General features: G+C 39.3%; 1 protein-coding gene across 5 annotated transcripts in view; it reads right to left on the reverse strand.

Annotated features, from left to right (window-relative positions):
• The window catches only part of GPHRA (golgi pH regulator A), a 54,207-nt gene extending 36,172 nt beyond the window's left edge, over positions 1-18,035 (reverse strand). For all 5 annotated transcript variants that reach the window (XR_004022148.2, XM_022583894.3, XM_089916636.1 and 2 more), the window contains exons 1-5: positions 17,857-18,035; positions 9,414-9,473; positions 7,899-8,002; positions 3,284-3,390; positions 2,030-2,131 (exon numbers count right to left, since the gene is read on the reverse strand). Coding sequence is in view for 4 of the 5 variants with exons in the window: in XM_022583894.3 (XP_022439602.1) it covers positions 2,030-2,131; positions 3,284-3,390; positions 7,899-8,002; positions 9,414-9,473; positions 17,857-17,898 (415 nt within the window). In the remaining variant the exon portion in view is untranslated. The remainder of the gene's footprint in view (positions 1-2,029; positions 2,132-3,283; positions 3,391-7,898; positions 8,003-9,413; positions 9,474-17,856) is intronic.
• Positions 18,036-18,312: the final 277 nt, after the last annotated feature.

The raw sequence follows: 18,312 nt of genomic DNA on the forward strand, positions 1-18,312 counted from the left end.
CTTTGAAGCTGAACTTCCAATATTTGAGTCCTCTTGTGCCTGTATTTCCACTACACCATTTTAGAGGTCATTATGACTGCTGGTCTCTAATCTTTTGCCTCCTCCAACCTTCCATTTCCTTCTTTGCTGAGCTTGGACTCCAAGCTTGTTTGCTTTAACTTCTCTCTCCAGGACTTTCAGTCCTCTACTCTTCTCCTGGAGCACTGATCCTGCAAACTCCCAACTCTGGATCAGTCTAACACTCTGCCTTCCCTGTGCCCATGACTGAGCTGCCCCAAACTGCTAGAATGCATACTGACACTGATACCATTACAGGTGTATGGTCTCCAGTCTTAACAGAAATCACACACTACTAAGGAATCCTTTTCTCCCCCTTGGTCAGCCATTTCTCCCCCTACCCCTCAGCAGATACTAACTCATTTTTCCAATCTGTTCTTTTTAGCTAATGTGCTTATTATATAAGAAAGAAGTTATTAGACATAAACTACCTTCATTCTACTATAAATATTTGCATCTGTAATCATCCTTCCAACTTGCCCCCCTCAGAACAAGACGGTGTCCGAAGCTAAGACTTCTCTACCTGCGCTTTTGATCTAATTTCCCTTCCACCTCCTCCAAAATCTTGTTCCATTTCCTGTCCTCTTATCTCTCATATCTTCAATCTTTCCTCCTTTGCTGGTTCTTTCCTTTCAGTTTCAAGCCTCTTTCCTAAGAAAAAGTCTGTCCTTGGCCTTGAGTTTACATCTAGTTACCAATCCTCTCTATCTACCCCTTAATAGCCAAGCTTCTTTCACCTCCATTTATTCTTCAATTGGCTGCAATTCAGCTTTTAACCCATTCTTCTTCACCCAATGAAAAGTACTTTCATTAATAATTGTAATGACAATAGAATAGGTAACACTCACCAAGCACCTGTTATATAACAGGTACTGTTTTAAGTATTCTACTTACAATTAATTTAATCCTCATAACAACCCTATGAGGTGGATATTATTGAATATCACATTTTACAGATGAGGAAATGGAGGCACAGAGAGGTCAAGTAACTTAGTCAAGGCCACACAGCTAACAAGGGGCAGAGTCAGGATTAAAACCCAAACAGTCTAGCTCTAGAGCTTGGACTCTTAGCCATTATTATAATATGGTCACAAATTTTCTTCTGGTTGCAAAATTCAACAACATTTTCCAATCCTTGTTTTATTTAATCATTTATGACACTGAATCATTCCTATTTAAAATTATTTTCCTTTCTTGGCTTTCATACCACCATTTCCCTTGGTTTTCCCGTTTCCTTTTCTACTTGCTTTTTCTTGGTCTTTTTTTTTTTGCTCTGCACGGGCCAGAATTCCTTCTTTCATTTCTGTCTATACATTTTCCTTGGATGATCTTGCCTGTTTCCCCAGTCTCACCTAATGGCATTTAGCTGACGTCTAACTTTTCAGATTCCTGAAATTATCTCCAAGAGGACAGATAAATCCATACCTTTTTCCTAAGTTCCTGACTTGTGTATCCAATTACCTACTGAATATCACTTAGATGCACACAGGCAACTCAAATTCAACATATCCCAAACTAAAATTATCTTCCTTCTTCTGTATTACTTATCTCAGCAAATGACATCACCAGCTATCTAGTCACCCAAATAAAAAATCTATACCACTAGTCTCCATTCTGTCTCTTACTCACTCTTGAATACACCAGTCTTTTTTTACCTCAGGGCTTTACATGATGTTTCCTGTGCCTTCCTGCTGGGTCTACCTTTGATCTTGTCCTTTAAATCTCAGCTTGAATACCACCTCCTCAGAAAGGTTGACGCTAAGGCCTTGCATTAAATTTGATATCCTTATCTGCATTATTCTCTATCATAGCAACCTGTTTGCTCCGTGATGATAATAATCACAATTGGCAACTATGTGTTTATATATTTACTATGTGTATGTATATTTGATATTTATAACTCAAAATTGATTTTTTCAAATTAGAAAATTATAAACAACACTTTCCCTCTCCCCACCACATATACACTCACCATGTTTTGGGCTGAGAATGGGAAATGGATCTCCTAGTTTCCAGAAGAAATACATAAAGGTCAACCATAAAAGACAGGAAAAAAGCAGTCGCTGTTTATGCACTAAGAAAGAGGAGACAAGGTGAAATAGATATATGATAAAGAGCTTTCTCTACATAAGTTTATGGGATCATTCTAATTAATATTTGGTTGGCTTGCTCACTTGGCAAATGAATGATGGAACAATATAAGTTTTAGAAATGGTTTTCTAAACCTCTTACCATCATAAGAGAAATTTGGCTGAAATTAAGATGTGGGTTGAGTTAGGGGAGACATTTCTTTTTTTTTAAGAATGCAAGAATTCTTGGGTTTCCCTGGTGGTGCAGTGGTTAAGAATCTGCCTGCCAATGCAGGAGACACGGGCTTGAGCCCTGGTCCAGGAAGATCCCACATGCTGTGAAGCAACTAAGCCTGTGCGCCACAACTACTGAGCCTGTGCTCTAGAGCCCGTGAGCCACAACTACTGAGCCCTTGCGCTGTAGCTACTGAAGCCCGCGTGCCCTAGAGTCTGTGCTCTGCAACAAGGGAAGCCACTGCAATGAGAAGCCCCTGCACCACAGCAAAGAGTAGCCCTCTCTCCCCGCAACTAGAGAAAGCCTGCGTGCAGCAACGAAGGCCCAATGCAGCCAAAAATAAATAAATAAATAAATTAAGAATGCAAGAAGTCTTTTAAAATGACAGTTAAAGGGGGGAAAAAGGTCATTTTCTGATAAAGTACTAATAACAATTCCCAGTACAAATCAGAAAGTACAAATAGTACCCTGCATTGGAAAAATGAAAGGAAAGATATTATAGTAGAAACAAATAAAGCTGTGGCAGGACAAATAACCTAATAATTCATTCAGTATTTATTTTGTACCAATCTTTTTTTTTTTTTTGCGGTACGTGGGCCTCTCACTGTTGCGGCCTCTCCCATTGTGGAGCACAGGCTCCAGACGCACAGGCTCAGCGGCCATGGCTCACGGGCCTAGCTGCTCCGCAGCATGTGGGATCTTCCCAGACCAGGGCATGAACCCGTGTGCCCTGCATCGGCAGGCGGACTCTCAACCACTGTGCCACGAGGGAAGCCCCTTGTACCAATCTTTTAAAGATGCTGTGTATGAGGTGCCCTCAAACAACAGTAGCTACTGAAAGTAATATAGAAATGAAACTCTCTACACCCTCAATCCCTAAGAATACTCATCTTATGTGCTGACATGAGGGTAAAATACTCACATAGTCGGATGTTGCTCACAATAAAATAGCCAATGTAAAAAGGCACCATGAAAACCAGGATCAACAGAATTACACACAGGTTCATTTTCCAGTGAAAATAACGGGAGCTGAAACAAATGTCAAAGAACATCACTAGGAGGGGAAGAGGGCAGCTACTTTCACTCTCTTTAGTCTTCCAAAGGATCTCTTGCTCTTTGAACTCAATACTGAATATATCCCATCTAATTAGTCAACTAGGTTGTTACTATCTGCTCATTTATAGAGATTAAAAAATACAAAGTTCTGAAAGGTATATATGACCATCTTAACCTCCTAAGAATTTTACTTATTAAATTGAGTATGTTAATGCTCTAGTCATATTCATAGACAATATATAATAACATTTATCAATATATATTATTGGTAGAATGACTTGTTTCACTTACCAGTGGGAGTCCTATTTCAATATGAGTTAAAAGAAAATAAATGTTAATATGTGTTATAAAGACACATAAATACTTCTTCTGTACTCTCAGTACATCTGATTTGCATGACCACTTTTACTACTGCTTATAAAATATATTTTACTTATTGATTAAAATATTTTTAGGGCTTCTTTTTATAACAATTTATTGAGACATAATTCACATGTTTAAAGTGTACAATATAATGGTTTTTAGTATAGTCACATCATTGTGCAACCATCACTACAATCAATTTTAGAACATTTTCCTCACTCCATGATGAAACCCAGTACCCATTAGCAATCACTCCCCTTTCCTTTCAACCTCCCCAGCCCTAGGAAACCACCAATATACTCTCTGTCTCTATGGACTTACATATTCTGGACATCTCATGTATGTGGAATCATGTAATATGTGATCTTTTGTGACTGACTTCTTTAACTTAGCATAATGTTTTCAAGGTTCAACAATGTGTAGCATCTATCGATACTTCATTCCTTTTTATGGCTGAATAATATTCATACCGTTGTATGAATATACCACATCTTGTTTATCCATTCATTAGTTGGTGAACATTTGGGTTGTTCTACTTTTTAGCTATTATAAATAGCAATGCTATAAATATTCATATAGGAGTTTTTTGTGTAGACATGTTTTAATTTCTCTTTAGGTATCTACCAGGGAGTGGAATTGCTGGGTTATATAATAACTCTATATTTAATTTTTTGAAGACTGCCATTATTTTGCAAAGTGGCTGTATCATTTACCTCTTAGCCATAGCAAATGAGGGTTCCAATTTCTCCACAGCCTTGTCAACACTTGTTATTGTCTTTTTGGTTATAGCCATCCTAGTGGGTGTCAAGTGGTATTACACTGTGGTTTTGATTTGCATTTCCCTGATGGCTAAAGATGTTGAGCATCTTTTCATGTGCTTAATGTCCATTTGCACATCTTATTTGGAGAAATGCCTATTCAGATCCTTTGTCCATTTTTTAATTGTGATATTTGTCTTTTTATTATTGAGTTATAAGAGTTCTTTATATATTCTAGATTGAAGTCCCATAGCAGATTCATGATTTACAAAAATTTTCTCCAATTTGTGGGATATCTGTTCACTTTCTCGATGGTGTCAAGTTTATTGATTTTAAACTTACTTAAAACTAGGCCTTGTTTCAAAAAAGGTTAAGTGGTTAAGTGGTTTATGAGTACATATAAAATACAGGATGATGAAATAAACTATAAGGAAATAAGGAAGGAAAAACAGTGGCAAAATATAGGTAGAATATCAGGGCAGGCCTGATGGTTATTATGAAAATGCTCACCATAAAGTTCTAGAAACTTGCTACAGGTGGGTCATAAATTTAGCTTTACGTTTTCTAATAGTCAATGTAAAATAGAAAAATTGATCAGTTAGATAAATCATAGTGCATGTAAGAAAAACAAATTACATAAAGTAAGCATAATTACTACTGATTTATTATTACTGAATTATTACCATGATCATATTGAAATTTCTCCAAAGATTTCATAAAGAAGAAAATATGAGGGCAATTAACAATGTTCTTCACAACATCCTTTCAAGAGAAACACTGATGAGTTTCAGCGGGCTATTTCTTCTGCTTACTCCTTAGTGTAGATGGCAGGAATCATAAAATAAAGAGCTATTCAGTAAAGGCTATCCTACAGAGAGCCAATACCATTTGGTTTAGATAAACTGACAGCTTTTGCTCATCTGGATTACCCACTTTTGAGCATATGGAGAAACAAACAATATGCACATCCTCCAGGCAATCATGCTTAGTATTTCAGCTAAGTTTCTGAAAGATATTGGGAGGCAGTGGGTTTGAAATGACACATGTAATCCATATTGCCAATTAAAAGCAAACCATATATTTTAACTGTCATTTGAGCTGAGGGTAAAATAACATTCTCTTGAGAAAATAACATTCTCTTGAGAAAATTAAGGATACCAGCAAGATTACATATTTGAATAGGAGGCTATACCACTTCTGTTTAGAGAGGAGCCAAAAGAATACTCTTGGTCAGGTCCAAGATTTTCCTTTGAAAAGTATTCTGAATAGTCAATGCACAGGTAATAATATATGATCACGGTCCATAATTCTGTTACATAGTAGGACCAAATGTTAGTATGAAAAAATAGCTATAACTGAAGACATGTCTCAGCCTACCCAATCCCCCAAAAAGCACCTAAAGAAGAATGAGATTTTAGCAATGCTACTTCCATACTCTTTAAGATAAGCTATTTGAGGAATATAAATCCAAGTAACTGAGTGAGGTGTCTTACTATATGGGATTGTTAATTATAAATGAGTCAAAAGTTGGGGGACGTCAGCTACCAAAAACAATAATTTTGGTTTTAGACTATTTGAGTCATAGTCCTTTCTATACTACTTAGATCACTACTTATGGCCAGCCAGGCACCTGTTTTTATAAATGAAGTTTTACTGGAACACAGTCACACCCATTTGACTACATATTGCCTATGGCTGCTTTGGCTCTACAACAGCAGGGCTGAGTAGTTGCAATAGAAACGGTGTGGCCCACAAAGCCTAAAATATTTACTATCTGGCTCTTTACAGGAAGGTTGCTGACCTCTGCTTACATATCAGTAAAACTTCCAGGTTGTGAAAATAAATTTTATTTTCCAGTTTTATTGAGAAATAACTAACATAGACCACTGTATAAGCTTAAGGTGTCTAGAATGATGGTTTGACTTACACATGCTGCGAAATTATTACAAAAGGTTTAGTTAACATCATTCTCTCGTATAGATACAAAAAAAAATCTCCTTGTGTTGAGAACTCTTAGGATTTACTCTCTTAAATTTCCTATATATCACACAGCAGTGTTCTAGAACTTATTTACCTTATAACTGGAAATTTGTACCTTTTGACCACCTTCCTCCAATTCCCCCTCCTCAAACACCCCGCCTCTCGCAACTACCAATCTGATCTCTTTTTCTATGAGTTTGGTGTTCTTATTTTTGTTTTTAGGTTCCACATATAAGTGAAATCATACAGTATTTGTCTTTCTGTCTGACTTATTTCACTTAGCATAATGCCTTCAAGGTCCATCCGTGTTATCACAAATGGTGGGATTTTTTCATTTTTTATGATTGAATAATATTCCATTGTATATACATTCCACACTTTATCCATTCATCCTTTGATGGACACTTAGGTTTTTTCCATATCTTGGCTATTGTAAATAATGTTGTTATGAACATGGGGTGCAGATACTCTTTCGAGTCAGTGTTTTAATTTCCTTTGGATATATTTCCAGAAGTGGAATTGCTGGATCATATGGTAGTTCTATTTTCAGTTTTTTGAGGAGCCTCCACACTGTTTTCCATGGTGGCTATATCAATTTACAATCCCATCAGCAGTGCACAAGGGTTCCCTTTTCTCCACATCCACACCACTATTTGTTATCTTTTGTCTTTTTTAATTTTTTGAAAAATTTATTTATTTATTTATTTTGGCTGTGTTGGGTCTTTGCTGCTGCGTGTGGGCTTTCTCTAGTTGTGGTGAGAGGGGGCTACTCTTCATTGCAGTGCGTGGACTTCTCATTGCAGTGGCTTCTCTTGTTGCGGAGCAGGGGCTCTAGGCACACAGGCTTCAGTAGTTGTGGCGTGCAGGCTCAGTAGTTGTGGCTCACAGGCTCTAGAGCGCAGGCTCAGTAGTTGTGGCACACTGGCTTAGTTGCTCCATGGCATGTGGGATCTTCCTAGACCAGGGCTCAAACCCGTGTCCCCTGCATTGGCAGGCGGATTCTTAACCACTGTACCACCAGGGAAGCCCTCTTTTGTCTTTTTGATGTAGCCACTCTAACGGATCTGAGGTGTGGTTTTACTGTTTTCATTATGGTTTTAATTTGCATCTCCCTAATGACTGGTAATGTTGAACATTTTCTCATGTACCTGTTGGCCTGTAAATCTTCTTTGGAAAAATGTCTATTCAGGTCCTTTGCCCATTTTTAAATTGGATTATTTGGTTTTCTTGCTATTTAGTTATATGAGTCCTTTATATGCTTTGGATATTAACCCCACATCAGACACGTTTTTTCAGATATGGGATCCCAGTAAATCTTGCACCATAAAGAAAGTAACATAGGTCTCTTTAAGAGGATAGCTAATTAGTACTCTTACTCACCTGCTATTCAATACTCCTAAGATTTCAAAGATGATGAGCTCAAACATGGTGCAAGAAAATGCAAAAGTCACAGAGAAGATCACCTGTACCACATACTGACGCACCTGTTAAAAGTCAAATAGAGACTAAAAGTCACTTCCTTATGTGAAATATTGAGTTGATAACCTTCTGGTTACAAGTCAGAAAACTTATATTAAGGAAATTCTCAAGTTATTAGAAACAGGGCCATGACAGTAACTAGTCTGGAGCTAAAGAAATAGATGAAAGTAGGTGGTACTTCTAATTCATGGGTCATTATTATCATCCTCCTCCTGTGGATGAAAAATTTAAAGCACAAGAAGATGAAGTGACAGGGTCAGAAGCAGCATTTAGAATTCCTCATGCACACTGACAAAAAAAATTACAGATTTATATATACAGGTTAGTGCTAAAAGGGTTACTTCAACATTCTGCAGACCTTGGACCAGTTTTAGAACCTTCCCTAGGAGGCCTTAAAGTATTGAGCAGAACAGAATCTCTGGAATTCTGGGCTATTTCAGACAATAACTCAAACTCCCTGGGGAAGTTTAATGGAGAACATACTAGAAATGACCCCAGATAGTCCATAACCATTGAGCTTATTACTAAATGAGAAAGATTAATTAGGAAATGTCCAGTGTAGGCTGTTGTCTTTCTGAATTCAAGGCTTAAGATACGAATCGAACCAACCTTAGAATTTGGTATGAACTTAGGATGTACGATTGGTAATTAACACTGAAGGCCAGACACCAAATGAATGAGCACATTTATGAGACATTATAAGTTAAATTCTCTCCCAAAGAAGAACTATCTGCTACTGGTATATATACTGATATGACTAAGGCGTGATATTTCTTGATCCTGGCTCCTGGGCTATACACAATTTGCCTCAAAAAAAATAATCAACTAAGCTTGATTATATTCTCCAATTTAAGAATTATATAGTGGCAAAAACTTCCCATCTTGGGAGTAAACGTGATTTTTCTTTTTTTTTCTTGACCATCACAGGTCATGGAAGTTCAAGCATAACTCATTTTGTTTTTAATTGAAGTATAGCTGATTTACAATGTTTCATGTGTACAGCTGATTCAGATATATATATATATATATATACACGTTTTCAGACTCCTTTCCATTATAGGTTATTACAAGATACTGACTACAGTTCCCTGTGCTCTACAGTAGGTCCTTGTTGTTTATCTACTTTATATATAGTAGTGTGTATATCTGTTAAAACCAAACTCCCAGTTTACCCCCCCCAACCCCCCACTTTCCCCTTTGGTAACCGTGAGTTTGTTTTCTACGTCTGTGAGTCTACTTCTGTTTTGTAAATAAGTTCACTTGTATCATTTTCTTTAGATTTCACATATAAGTGATATCATATGATATTTGTCTTTCTCGAACATGATTTTTCTTTAATGGAGGTATTTTTCTTGTCTCATTTAAAACAATCTAAATTCATATAATATTAGCATAATCAAAATGATCTCTTCTCACCTCGTAGTCCTTAAACAGTTGTCGCATGAAAAAAAGCCACCCAAATCCAAAGAAAAATATCTGGGGGAGAAAGAAGATAGAAGGTCAATATACATAATCTTTTGATAAATGTCTTCTACAGACTATTTTACGATAAAAGGTCGCCTAACTAAATAGCTTATTTCAGAGATTAAAGACGACATCCACCCATATAAGATCTACTTATTAAAGTCCTCAACACTGGGACTAGATGTTGAAAGGCTCTTCAATTTTTGAAATTATCCTTGTTTAAGTTAGACAAAAAATTAAAGTATATATTTTTCCTGTAATCTTATGATAATCATTTTATGAGCCAGAGAAATTAGCAAACAAAAAAGGAGTCACTGAAACTTGCTTCTTACAGATGATTCTTGCTCACAAGTATTTAGAAAAACAAAACAACTTCAAGGAAAAGGAGTTATTTTTAAGATTTTTTTTAAAAAAGGAAAGTAGTGGGGCTTCCCTGGTGGCACAGTGGCTGAGAGTCCACCTGCCGATGCAGGGGACGCGGGTTTGTGCCGCAGTCCGGGAAGATCCCACATGCCGCGGAGCGGCTAGGCCCGTGAGCCATGGCCGCTGAGCCTGCGCGTCCGGAGCCTGTGCTCCGCAAACAACAGTGAGAGGCCCACGTACCGCAAAAAAATAAAAAGGAAAGTAGTAGACAGAGTGATATTTTCTATATGTTTTTCTTCATGGACCTTTCTCTGATTCTCCACCATCTTGCCTAATCCACTAAAGTGGTTTCCATCTCAGTATAAAGCCAAAAGATCGCAGGATCTCACGTTGTCAGTTTTGGTTCAAGCTGGCATCAGAGACAGTAGCCACATGACAGCTCTGTTCAGCTTTCTAAAGCTCATTTGTTTTCCACTGGTAAATAGAACTTTCTCTACATACACACACTCTGACACAACTCCTCTTTTCTTCTTATATTGGCTAGGAACTTTATTGAAGAATAACATTTTTTTAAAATTATAGTTGCTTTACAATGGTGTGTTAGTTTCTGGTGTACAGCAAAATGGTTCAGTTACACATATATATACATATTCTTTTTCATATTCTTTTCCATTATGGCTTATTACAGAATATTGAATATGGTTCCTTGTGCTATCCAGTAGGACCTTGTTGTTTATTTTATATATATAGTAGTTTGTATCTGTTAATCTCAAACTCCTAATTTATCCCTCCCCCACCCCTTTTCCCCTTTGGTAACCATAAGTTTGTTTTCTATGTCTGTGAGTCTGTTTCTGTTTCATAAAAAAGTTCATTTGCATCATATTTTAGATTCCACATATAAGTGATATCATATGGTATTTGTCTTTCTCTTTCTGACTTACTTCACTTAGTATGATAATCTCTAGGCCCATCCACTTTGCTGCAAATGGCATTATTTCAGAAAAAAAAATCTTTTATGCCTTCCCACTGAGTTTAGGAGCAAGTGTGAACTTTTGAGCATGGTTTAGCAGACTCCTCCTCCTCTTGTTGTGTCCCTCCTACCCACCAAATTCATATTTTCAGCCACATGGAACTGCTTTTGCTTCTTTAGATACAACATTCTTTCATACCAAGACCTTGGCAGATGTTATCCTCTGATGGGAACTTCTCTCCAGTCCCCTCCCTACTTATCCTACAGATCGCAACTTAATTATTACTACCTCTTGAAGGCCTTCTCTGGTCTCCCAAATACAGGTAACTTGCTCTTTTTATATAATCCTATTCTACCCTGTATTTCCCTTACCAAAGCACTCACCACACAGTTTTTTAATGTCTAATTTAAATACACGCTTTTTTTTTTTTTTTTGCGGTACGCGGGCCTCTCACTGCTGCGGCCTCTCCCGCTGCGGAGCACAGGCTCCGGACGCGCAGGCTCAGCGGTCATGGCTCATGGGCCCAGCCGCTCCGTGACATGTGGGATCCTCCTGGACCGGGGGCACGAACCCGTGTCCCCTGCATCGGCAGGCGGACTCCCAACCACTGCGCCACCAGGGAAGTCCAAATACATGCTTTTTAAAAAGGCATTAGACTGTAAGTTCTGTGAGGATAAGGATCATGTTTGTCTTGTTAATCTTTGTATCTTCAGCACACAGCACAATGCCTGGCACATAGCAGGCTCTCCATAAATGTTTGCTGAATGGATAAATGGTCCACAGTGAAAGATGTTTTGTTCTTCAGGAACATTCAATATCAATTTTTTGGTAATAACTTCTATGTGCTGTGCTAGGTGCTGGGGACAAAAAGATGAGTAAGATAGTTACTACCCTCAAGGAGGTATAGTATAGTGGCAAAGACACTAAATAATCATAATGTGAGACATGCACATGATATTGTAAAAGAATATGAAAGAGGGAAACTAAACCAATCTGGCAGGGGGTTAGGACACATTTTTCTGGGGATGATAATACCTTAGAATGAAGGAGGATTTAATTTAGGGTTAAAACCTGATATCATGTGCAAATTTGGGGGTTATATGCATTTCTCTAGAGAGAGGTTCCAAGGTATTCACCACACACTCAAAGGTTTCCACCATCCCTAAAATATTAAACAAACAAACACTCTTAAAAGATGAAAAAGAATTAGGCAGGTAAAAGACAGGTAGTGGGGGTAGAAGGACAGGGCTTTCTTTTCAGACAGCAAAGAGCATGAGTAAAGGCACAAAGGTAAGAAATATTGGGTTGGCCCAGAAGTTCGTTCGGGTTTTTCCATAAGATGTTATGTTACAGAAAGACCTGAATGAACTTTTGGGCCAACCCGATAGTATGGTATATACTGGTAACTACACACGGTTTGGTGCTGCTGGAAGATAAAATTCAAAGAAAGAAGTGGTTAAAAATAAGGCTAAGAGAGAAGGAACAGAGAACTAATGACTGAAAGCCCTGGAGGCCACTGTAAAGAGCTCGGATCATAGTCTGTAGGTGATGAGGAGTTATTTAAATACAGAAAAGACATGGCTGGGTTTATTTTGTATAGAGCATTATGGTAGCTATTTGAGGGAAACAACACTGTAGAAAAAGAAACATGATAGGAGGTTGTTGCAGCAGTCCCGATGAAAGATGATAAAGGCCTGAATTAAGACATCGGTGGTTAGAGAGGAGGCAACAGATCTGAGTACTTAGAAGGTAAAATCAGCAGGGAGGAATCAAAAGTGACTAGTTTGGGATACAGGATGAAGAGTGAGGCCACCCACTTTACATAAAGACTACTGCAAGAAAACAAAGGTTTGGGAATGAGGGTGGGAGATAGGACTATAATGGATTCACTTTTAGATGTGCTAAGTGCTTGAGGGCAATCCAAATTGACATAAAAGACAGATTAGGAAGGTAGGGCTGAGATGCACCTAAGAGCTGAAACCACCAAAGAATATGAGATCACCCAGGAATAGTATGTAGAGTGAAGAAGGCAATATGCCAGGAAGAAAACAGTAGAGGGAAGGAATGGGAAGAAGAGACCAGGAAGGAGACAGAGGAGGAATGGTCAGAGAAATAATAGGCACCAGGACACCGTGGTATCCTGAAACCAAGGAAATAGAGTTTAAAGGAGTGTTAAATGAAGCAGAGACGGGCAATAGAACCAGCACTGAAAATGCTCAAAGGACTTGGTAACTTGTAGGTCAACGCTGACCTTTGGAAAACAGTTTGAGTAGTGAGGTGGAGGCAGCAACCAGATTCTAGTGGGCTGGGGATGCCTGCGGCGGGGAGGGGGGGGCGGGGGTGGGTAAGTCAGTAGAGACAATAAACACAAATCACCCAAGGGACAGCCAAGAATGAGACAGAGAGAAAACAGAGAGTAGCCTAAAGAAGCATGTGGGGTAAAGAGAAACATTTACAGGCCAAGGGGAAGAAAGCAGTAAAGAGATAAACAAATATGAGAAGGAACTGATAGAACACTGGAGGTGAGTTGATGATGTTATTAATTTATTATTATTAGCAACAGCTACCTTTTACTGACCATGTGGTATATTCCAGGAACTCTAAGTGCTTAGCCTTGCAATCTCATTAATCATGAAAACCAGATAAGGTAGTTTGATTGTCTTCATTACAGAGAAAGCTGAGGCTTAACAGAAGTTAACCCATTTATAGTAAGTTTCGGAATCAGGATTCAAGCTGAAGTCGGGGTGGCCGACTCCAAAGCTTGTGCTTTTAACCACTTCCCAATAAGCTCCTCCATGATCAAAGGCACAGGTGGAAAACATCGCCTTAAACAGGAGTAAGGGGCACCTTATTTTCTCACATGGGAGGAAAGGAATTGGGAATGGTCGCGGATATAAATAACTGCTTAGATTAAGATATAGGAAATAGAAGGAGCTCATACCTCCTGGCCTCAGTTTTGTTGATAAAGTAGGAGGCAAGGTGGTCTGCTAAGAGTAGGAGAGGTGAAAATGGAAAAGGGAGCTTTGAAAAGAGTGATAAAGACTCAGAGAAATTATGAGGGGAAGGAAACAAGCAGCCGTTAAAGTCAAGAAAAAAAATGATTCAGTGAGCTAAGGGTGTCCGTAAACTTATGGCATTGGCAATCTGCACAGTTGTATGATTTTCTACAGAAGGCTTTAGGCCCCTGAGTTAGTAGTAGACAAACTATAGCAGTGATCCAAGCGTGGACTTTTATACGTAGGTAAAGAAACAAGAGGGTATGAGAAAGTAGCTTGGATCCATGAATCCAGACCGAGTAGAAAAGAAAGAGGGTGAATAGATTAGGAGAAAATACCCCTAGACTACCTGGGAGATCCTTTGGCTATTATAAATCATTACCAGGGGCTTCCCTGGTGGCGCAGTGGTTGAGAATCTGCCTGCTAATGCAGGGGACACGGGTTCGAGCCCTGGTCTGGGAGGATCTCTACATGCCGCGGAGCAACTAGGCCCGTGAGCCACAACTACTGAGCCTGCGCATCTGGAGCCTGTGCTCCGCAACAAGAGAGGCCGCGATAGTGAGAGGCCCACGCACCGCGATGAAGAGTAGCCCCCGCTTGCCACGACTAGAGAAAGCCCTCGCACAGAAACGAAGACCCAACACAGCAAAAATAAATAAATTTAATAAACTCCTACCCCCAACATCTTAAAAAAAGAAAAACATTACCAGTGGAGACATTTAAATTTATAGTTTAGAGGCCATATTTAAATGAAGTCATGACTACAGATGGAGAAGTTAGAAATTTAGGGAGTAGTGTATATGGTGGAGATGGATGAAAAAAGAATAAAATATTTCACTAAGAGCACTCTGAAATGGGATTTAGACAAGGAAAAGAAAACAAGTGAAATTGGTAAGTCTATATGAGGGGGTGGGAAACGGAAGAAAAAGAGAAAGAGATACATACCTTTATATTTCATTGTGGGCTCCTTTCACATTGAAGAAACACTTAAAAAGAGTTTTACACAACTAATATAAAAAAATACCAGGAGAATTCAAGAAGTCCAAGATTAATATGAATTCTGGCAAGATTACAGAGGATCTAAAAAGCATACAAAAGGTAAAAGCGATTTCAAACATTTTTGCAAATAAAATAGAAAGTGCACAGCTCTTATTCAAAAAGAATATTTTTGAAATTGTGCAGTCTTGACCTTGGGACTTAAGAGTGTACTTTGGAACTGATAAGTCTTACGACTGTAGAGAAGGCTGAAAACAGAGGTTAGATAACAGTTGCTTTTACAAAAAATAACTCCTACATTGAAAATTAGCTACAGATTTGAAAAAAATAGATGGCCATTGGCAGGACAGTTATTAAAGAACTGACAATAAAAGATCCCTTTCTTGGATCATTTATTTACACTTTTATTTATTTAACAAATATTTATTAGTGTCTAATACGTGCCAGGCCCTAGGGGTAGAATGGCAAACAAGAGAGCATGGACACTGCCTTAAGGAATTTATAATCTATGGAGGAGATAGACAAGTAATTATGAAACAATGTGATAGTGCTGTTATAAGTGAAGCGGGCAAAGGGTACTAGGAAAACATGTATAGGGACATCTAGTCCAGTCTGGAAGAGGTTTTTTGGATATCCATGTTGAGATCTGAAGGCTGAATAGGAGTTAGCCAGGAGAAAGAAGTGGAGGGATATGGGGAAAAGGTCCAGAAAGAGAACAGACTGGTGGAAACCTGGAGGCATGGTAGCATGGCCAGGTTAAGGAATGAAAAGAAGTTTAGTAAGGCTAGTGTGTTATAAATTGAAGTGAGAAATGGTGAGGGCCAAGGCTGAAGTGAAGAGGTAAGAGCTGGGTCTCATCATAAGAGACCCCATAAGCCACATTAAGGATGTGAACTTTATCCTGTGACAATCTCTACACCAGGATGTTGCCTGAGGCAGACCAGCTTCAATATGTGACCTCTGATTTCAGATTTCGTTTCAAATAAATCTTTCAGTTCATACAAAACAGGAAAAATGAGGGGAAGGTGTTTCTAAGGTACTCACACCTCTCCAGAAAGGTGCTTTTTATTAAATATTTACTAGGACTACTATGTGCCAGAAACTGATCTAGATGCTGGGGAATACAGCAGAAACAAGACAGAGAGTAACCTGGACCTCATGGAGTTTGCATCTAACGAACACAAACAAACAAGTGATAGATATGAAGAAGAAACTAAAACTGGGACATGAGACAGAAGGTGGCTGGAATGGAGGCTACCTTGACTGGGGGTAGGGCATCAGGTAAAGCCTCCCTGAAGTGACATTTTTACTGATACCTAAATGATGATGAAGTAGCCACATAAATATATGAACAGAGAACAATTCCACACAAAGGATTCTTAGGGTCTTAGTTCCTTACTTGTAAAGAGCAGGCTTGAGAATTAAATTTAATATTGCATGTGAATGCATGTGTGAAAGTTAAAGTATTATATGGCATACAAGATCAGAAAGCCACTTTCTTGGTTCAACTTGTCAATCAATTATATCCATGTTAAAAATGGTTATAACCATCTTAGTGTTATAATGTAATGCCAATTTCCTCACTGACATTCTAATTTTTTTTCTGAGTGAAAAAAATGCTACTTAAATATTGTCATTTTTCTTGAGTTGGTACTAGGTCTAAAAATAACCCTGAGTTGTCATAAAGGGCAACAGGAAGCCTTGGAAAAGTTAGAAAAGCAAGAGAATTACATGTCCAGATTTTTGTACATTGATGCATTTGAAAATTATGCAGCCAATAAAAACTATAGTTATGAAAACTTACAAAGAATGGTAATTTTAAAAACAAAAAATTTATCGTATCAGGATGTTCCTTGTTTCATGCTCTCTAAAATGTTTTAATAAAACATTTTAATAAAATATTAATAAAACAATGTTTTAATAAAAGGTTTTCAAGAAACAAGGACAATGCTCCACTCTGAAGACAGAAGCATTAGGATAAAGCAATACAAAAACAGAAAAAAAAAAACCCGAAGATTTAGTTTACTTTAAACCCCCAGAAGGAACAGTTTCTGTCATGTGCCACTTGAAAAAAAAGAACAATTAAGAAAGAATACTTTAAATTACTGGAAAAATGGGGGTGGGGTGGAGGGAAGATCAGTAATTAGGTAGTCTGAGCTTCTACAAATTTTATCAGTTGGCCAACAAATATTTATTGAGTGCTCACACTTGAAGGGAGGATAGAGCTATGAAGAATGTATCTCAAAAAATAAATTCATAAACAAATACATAAATATCAGTGCTATGATAAATGCTGTGAAGAAAATAAAACAGAGTAACTCAATGAACTGACATGGTAAAAGCAAAAGGCTCACTAGATGAAGTTTCTATAGAGCAGGGACAAGTCTGTCTTATTTTAGGTTTGTATCCTCAGAACTTTATATAATGCTCGATAAAAGTTTGCTGACTGTACGAATGAATGAAGGTGGCCAATCGGGAAGGAAAGAGGGTTAGGAAAAGATCCGAAAGCGTGGGCAGCAAATAGAGGATGAAGGATGGAGGTGTTACTGTACAAACGAAACCTGATACTTATTAGATCTCTGAAGTGACGGCGGCAAATTTCTCCGCATCCGGATTCAGGATTTGACAGCTAAACCAGCAAAGCCCTCACGTGTCCCCAGGAGCCAGCAGGGATTGGCGAGTCGCTCCCTCCGCGCCCGGAACCACACTCTTCCCTAATCCATGAATCAGCGGCGCAGTCCAGAGCTTCGGGGCGCTTTGGGGGCAGCTCCCTTCTCATGGCATCCGCTTTGAGAGCTAAGGCCACCTGACCTCTCTCAAAAGTGAACGGAAAACCTGGGGGTGGGGTGGGAGGCGCGGACCGCCGCAGGACGCCTCCTGACAGCTAGGGGACAGGGAACCAGATGCAGCAAATCCCACACTCTCCCCGAGCTCTGGTCACGGGTGAGGTGGGCACTGGCCGCGGGCGAGAAGACCGAGACCCCGGGCCAGCCCGCATCGCTGAGGCCCGGAGGAGACGACTCGGGAAAGGGAGGCTGAGGAGTCCTGGGGCAGAACGCGGTGGCTCACCTGGGAGGTAATCATGATGCTGGAGTCGATCAGGAAACTCATGGCGAAGTATAAGGAGGGCTCGTGCCTCCACTTCCCACTCCCCAAGGCCACAGCACGCTCTGACCACGGGCCCCCTCACACTGGCAGCTGTCGCCCGCGGGCCACTGCCAGGACCTCCGCTCGCCAGCCCGACGCCATCAAGCTGCGCCCCAGCCAGCCAATCAGCAGCTACGTCCAGCGTTTCCCGCCTCGGGCTAGGAGTGGGCGGGTGCTGAGGAGCTGAGGGTCAGGGGAGGGGCCAGGGAGGGGCCGCTCTGGGGGGCGGGCCTTAATTAGAGGTGGCCTGGCTAAAAGGGGCGGGATACAACAATGTGGTCTGAAAATTCAAAAGCAGATGTATTGCAAGGTAGCGTTTCCATTTCTGAGGCTAAAGGAGGTGGGGCCTGAGCTAACATTTTAAGTGGTAATTTTATT

Source organism: Delphinapterus leucas, chromosome 1 (assembly GCF_059928025.1).
Source record: "Delphinapterus leucas isolate spDelLeu-1000000601 "Yukka" chromosome 1, BTC_Dleu_Yukka2, whole genome shotgun sequence".
Classification (NCBI taxonomy): domain Eukaryota; kingdom Metazoa; phylum Chordata; class Mammalia; order Artiodactyla; family Monodontidae; genus Delphinapterus; species Delphinapterus leucas.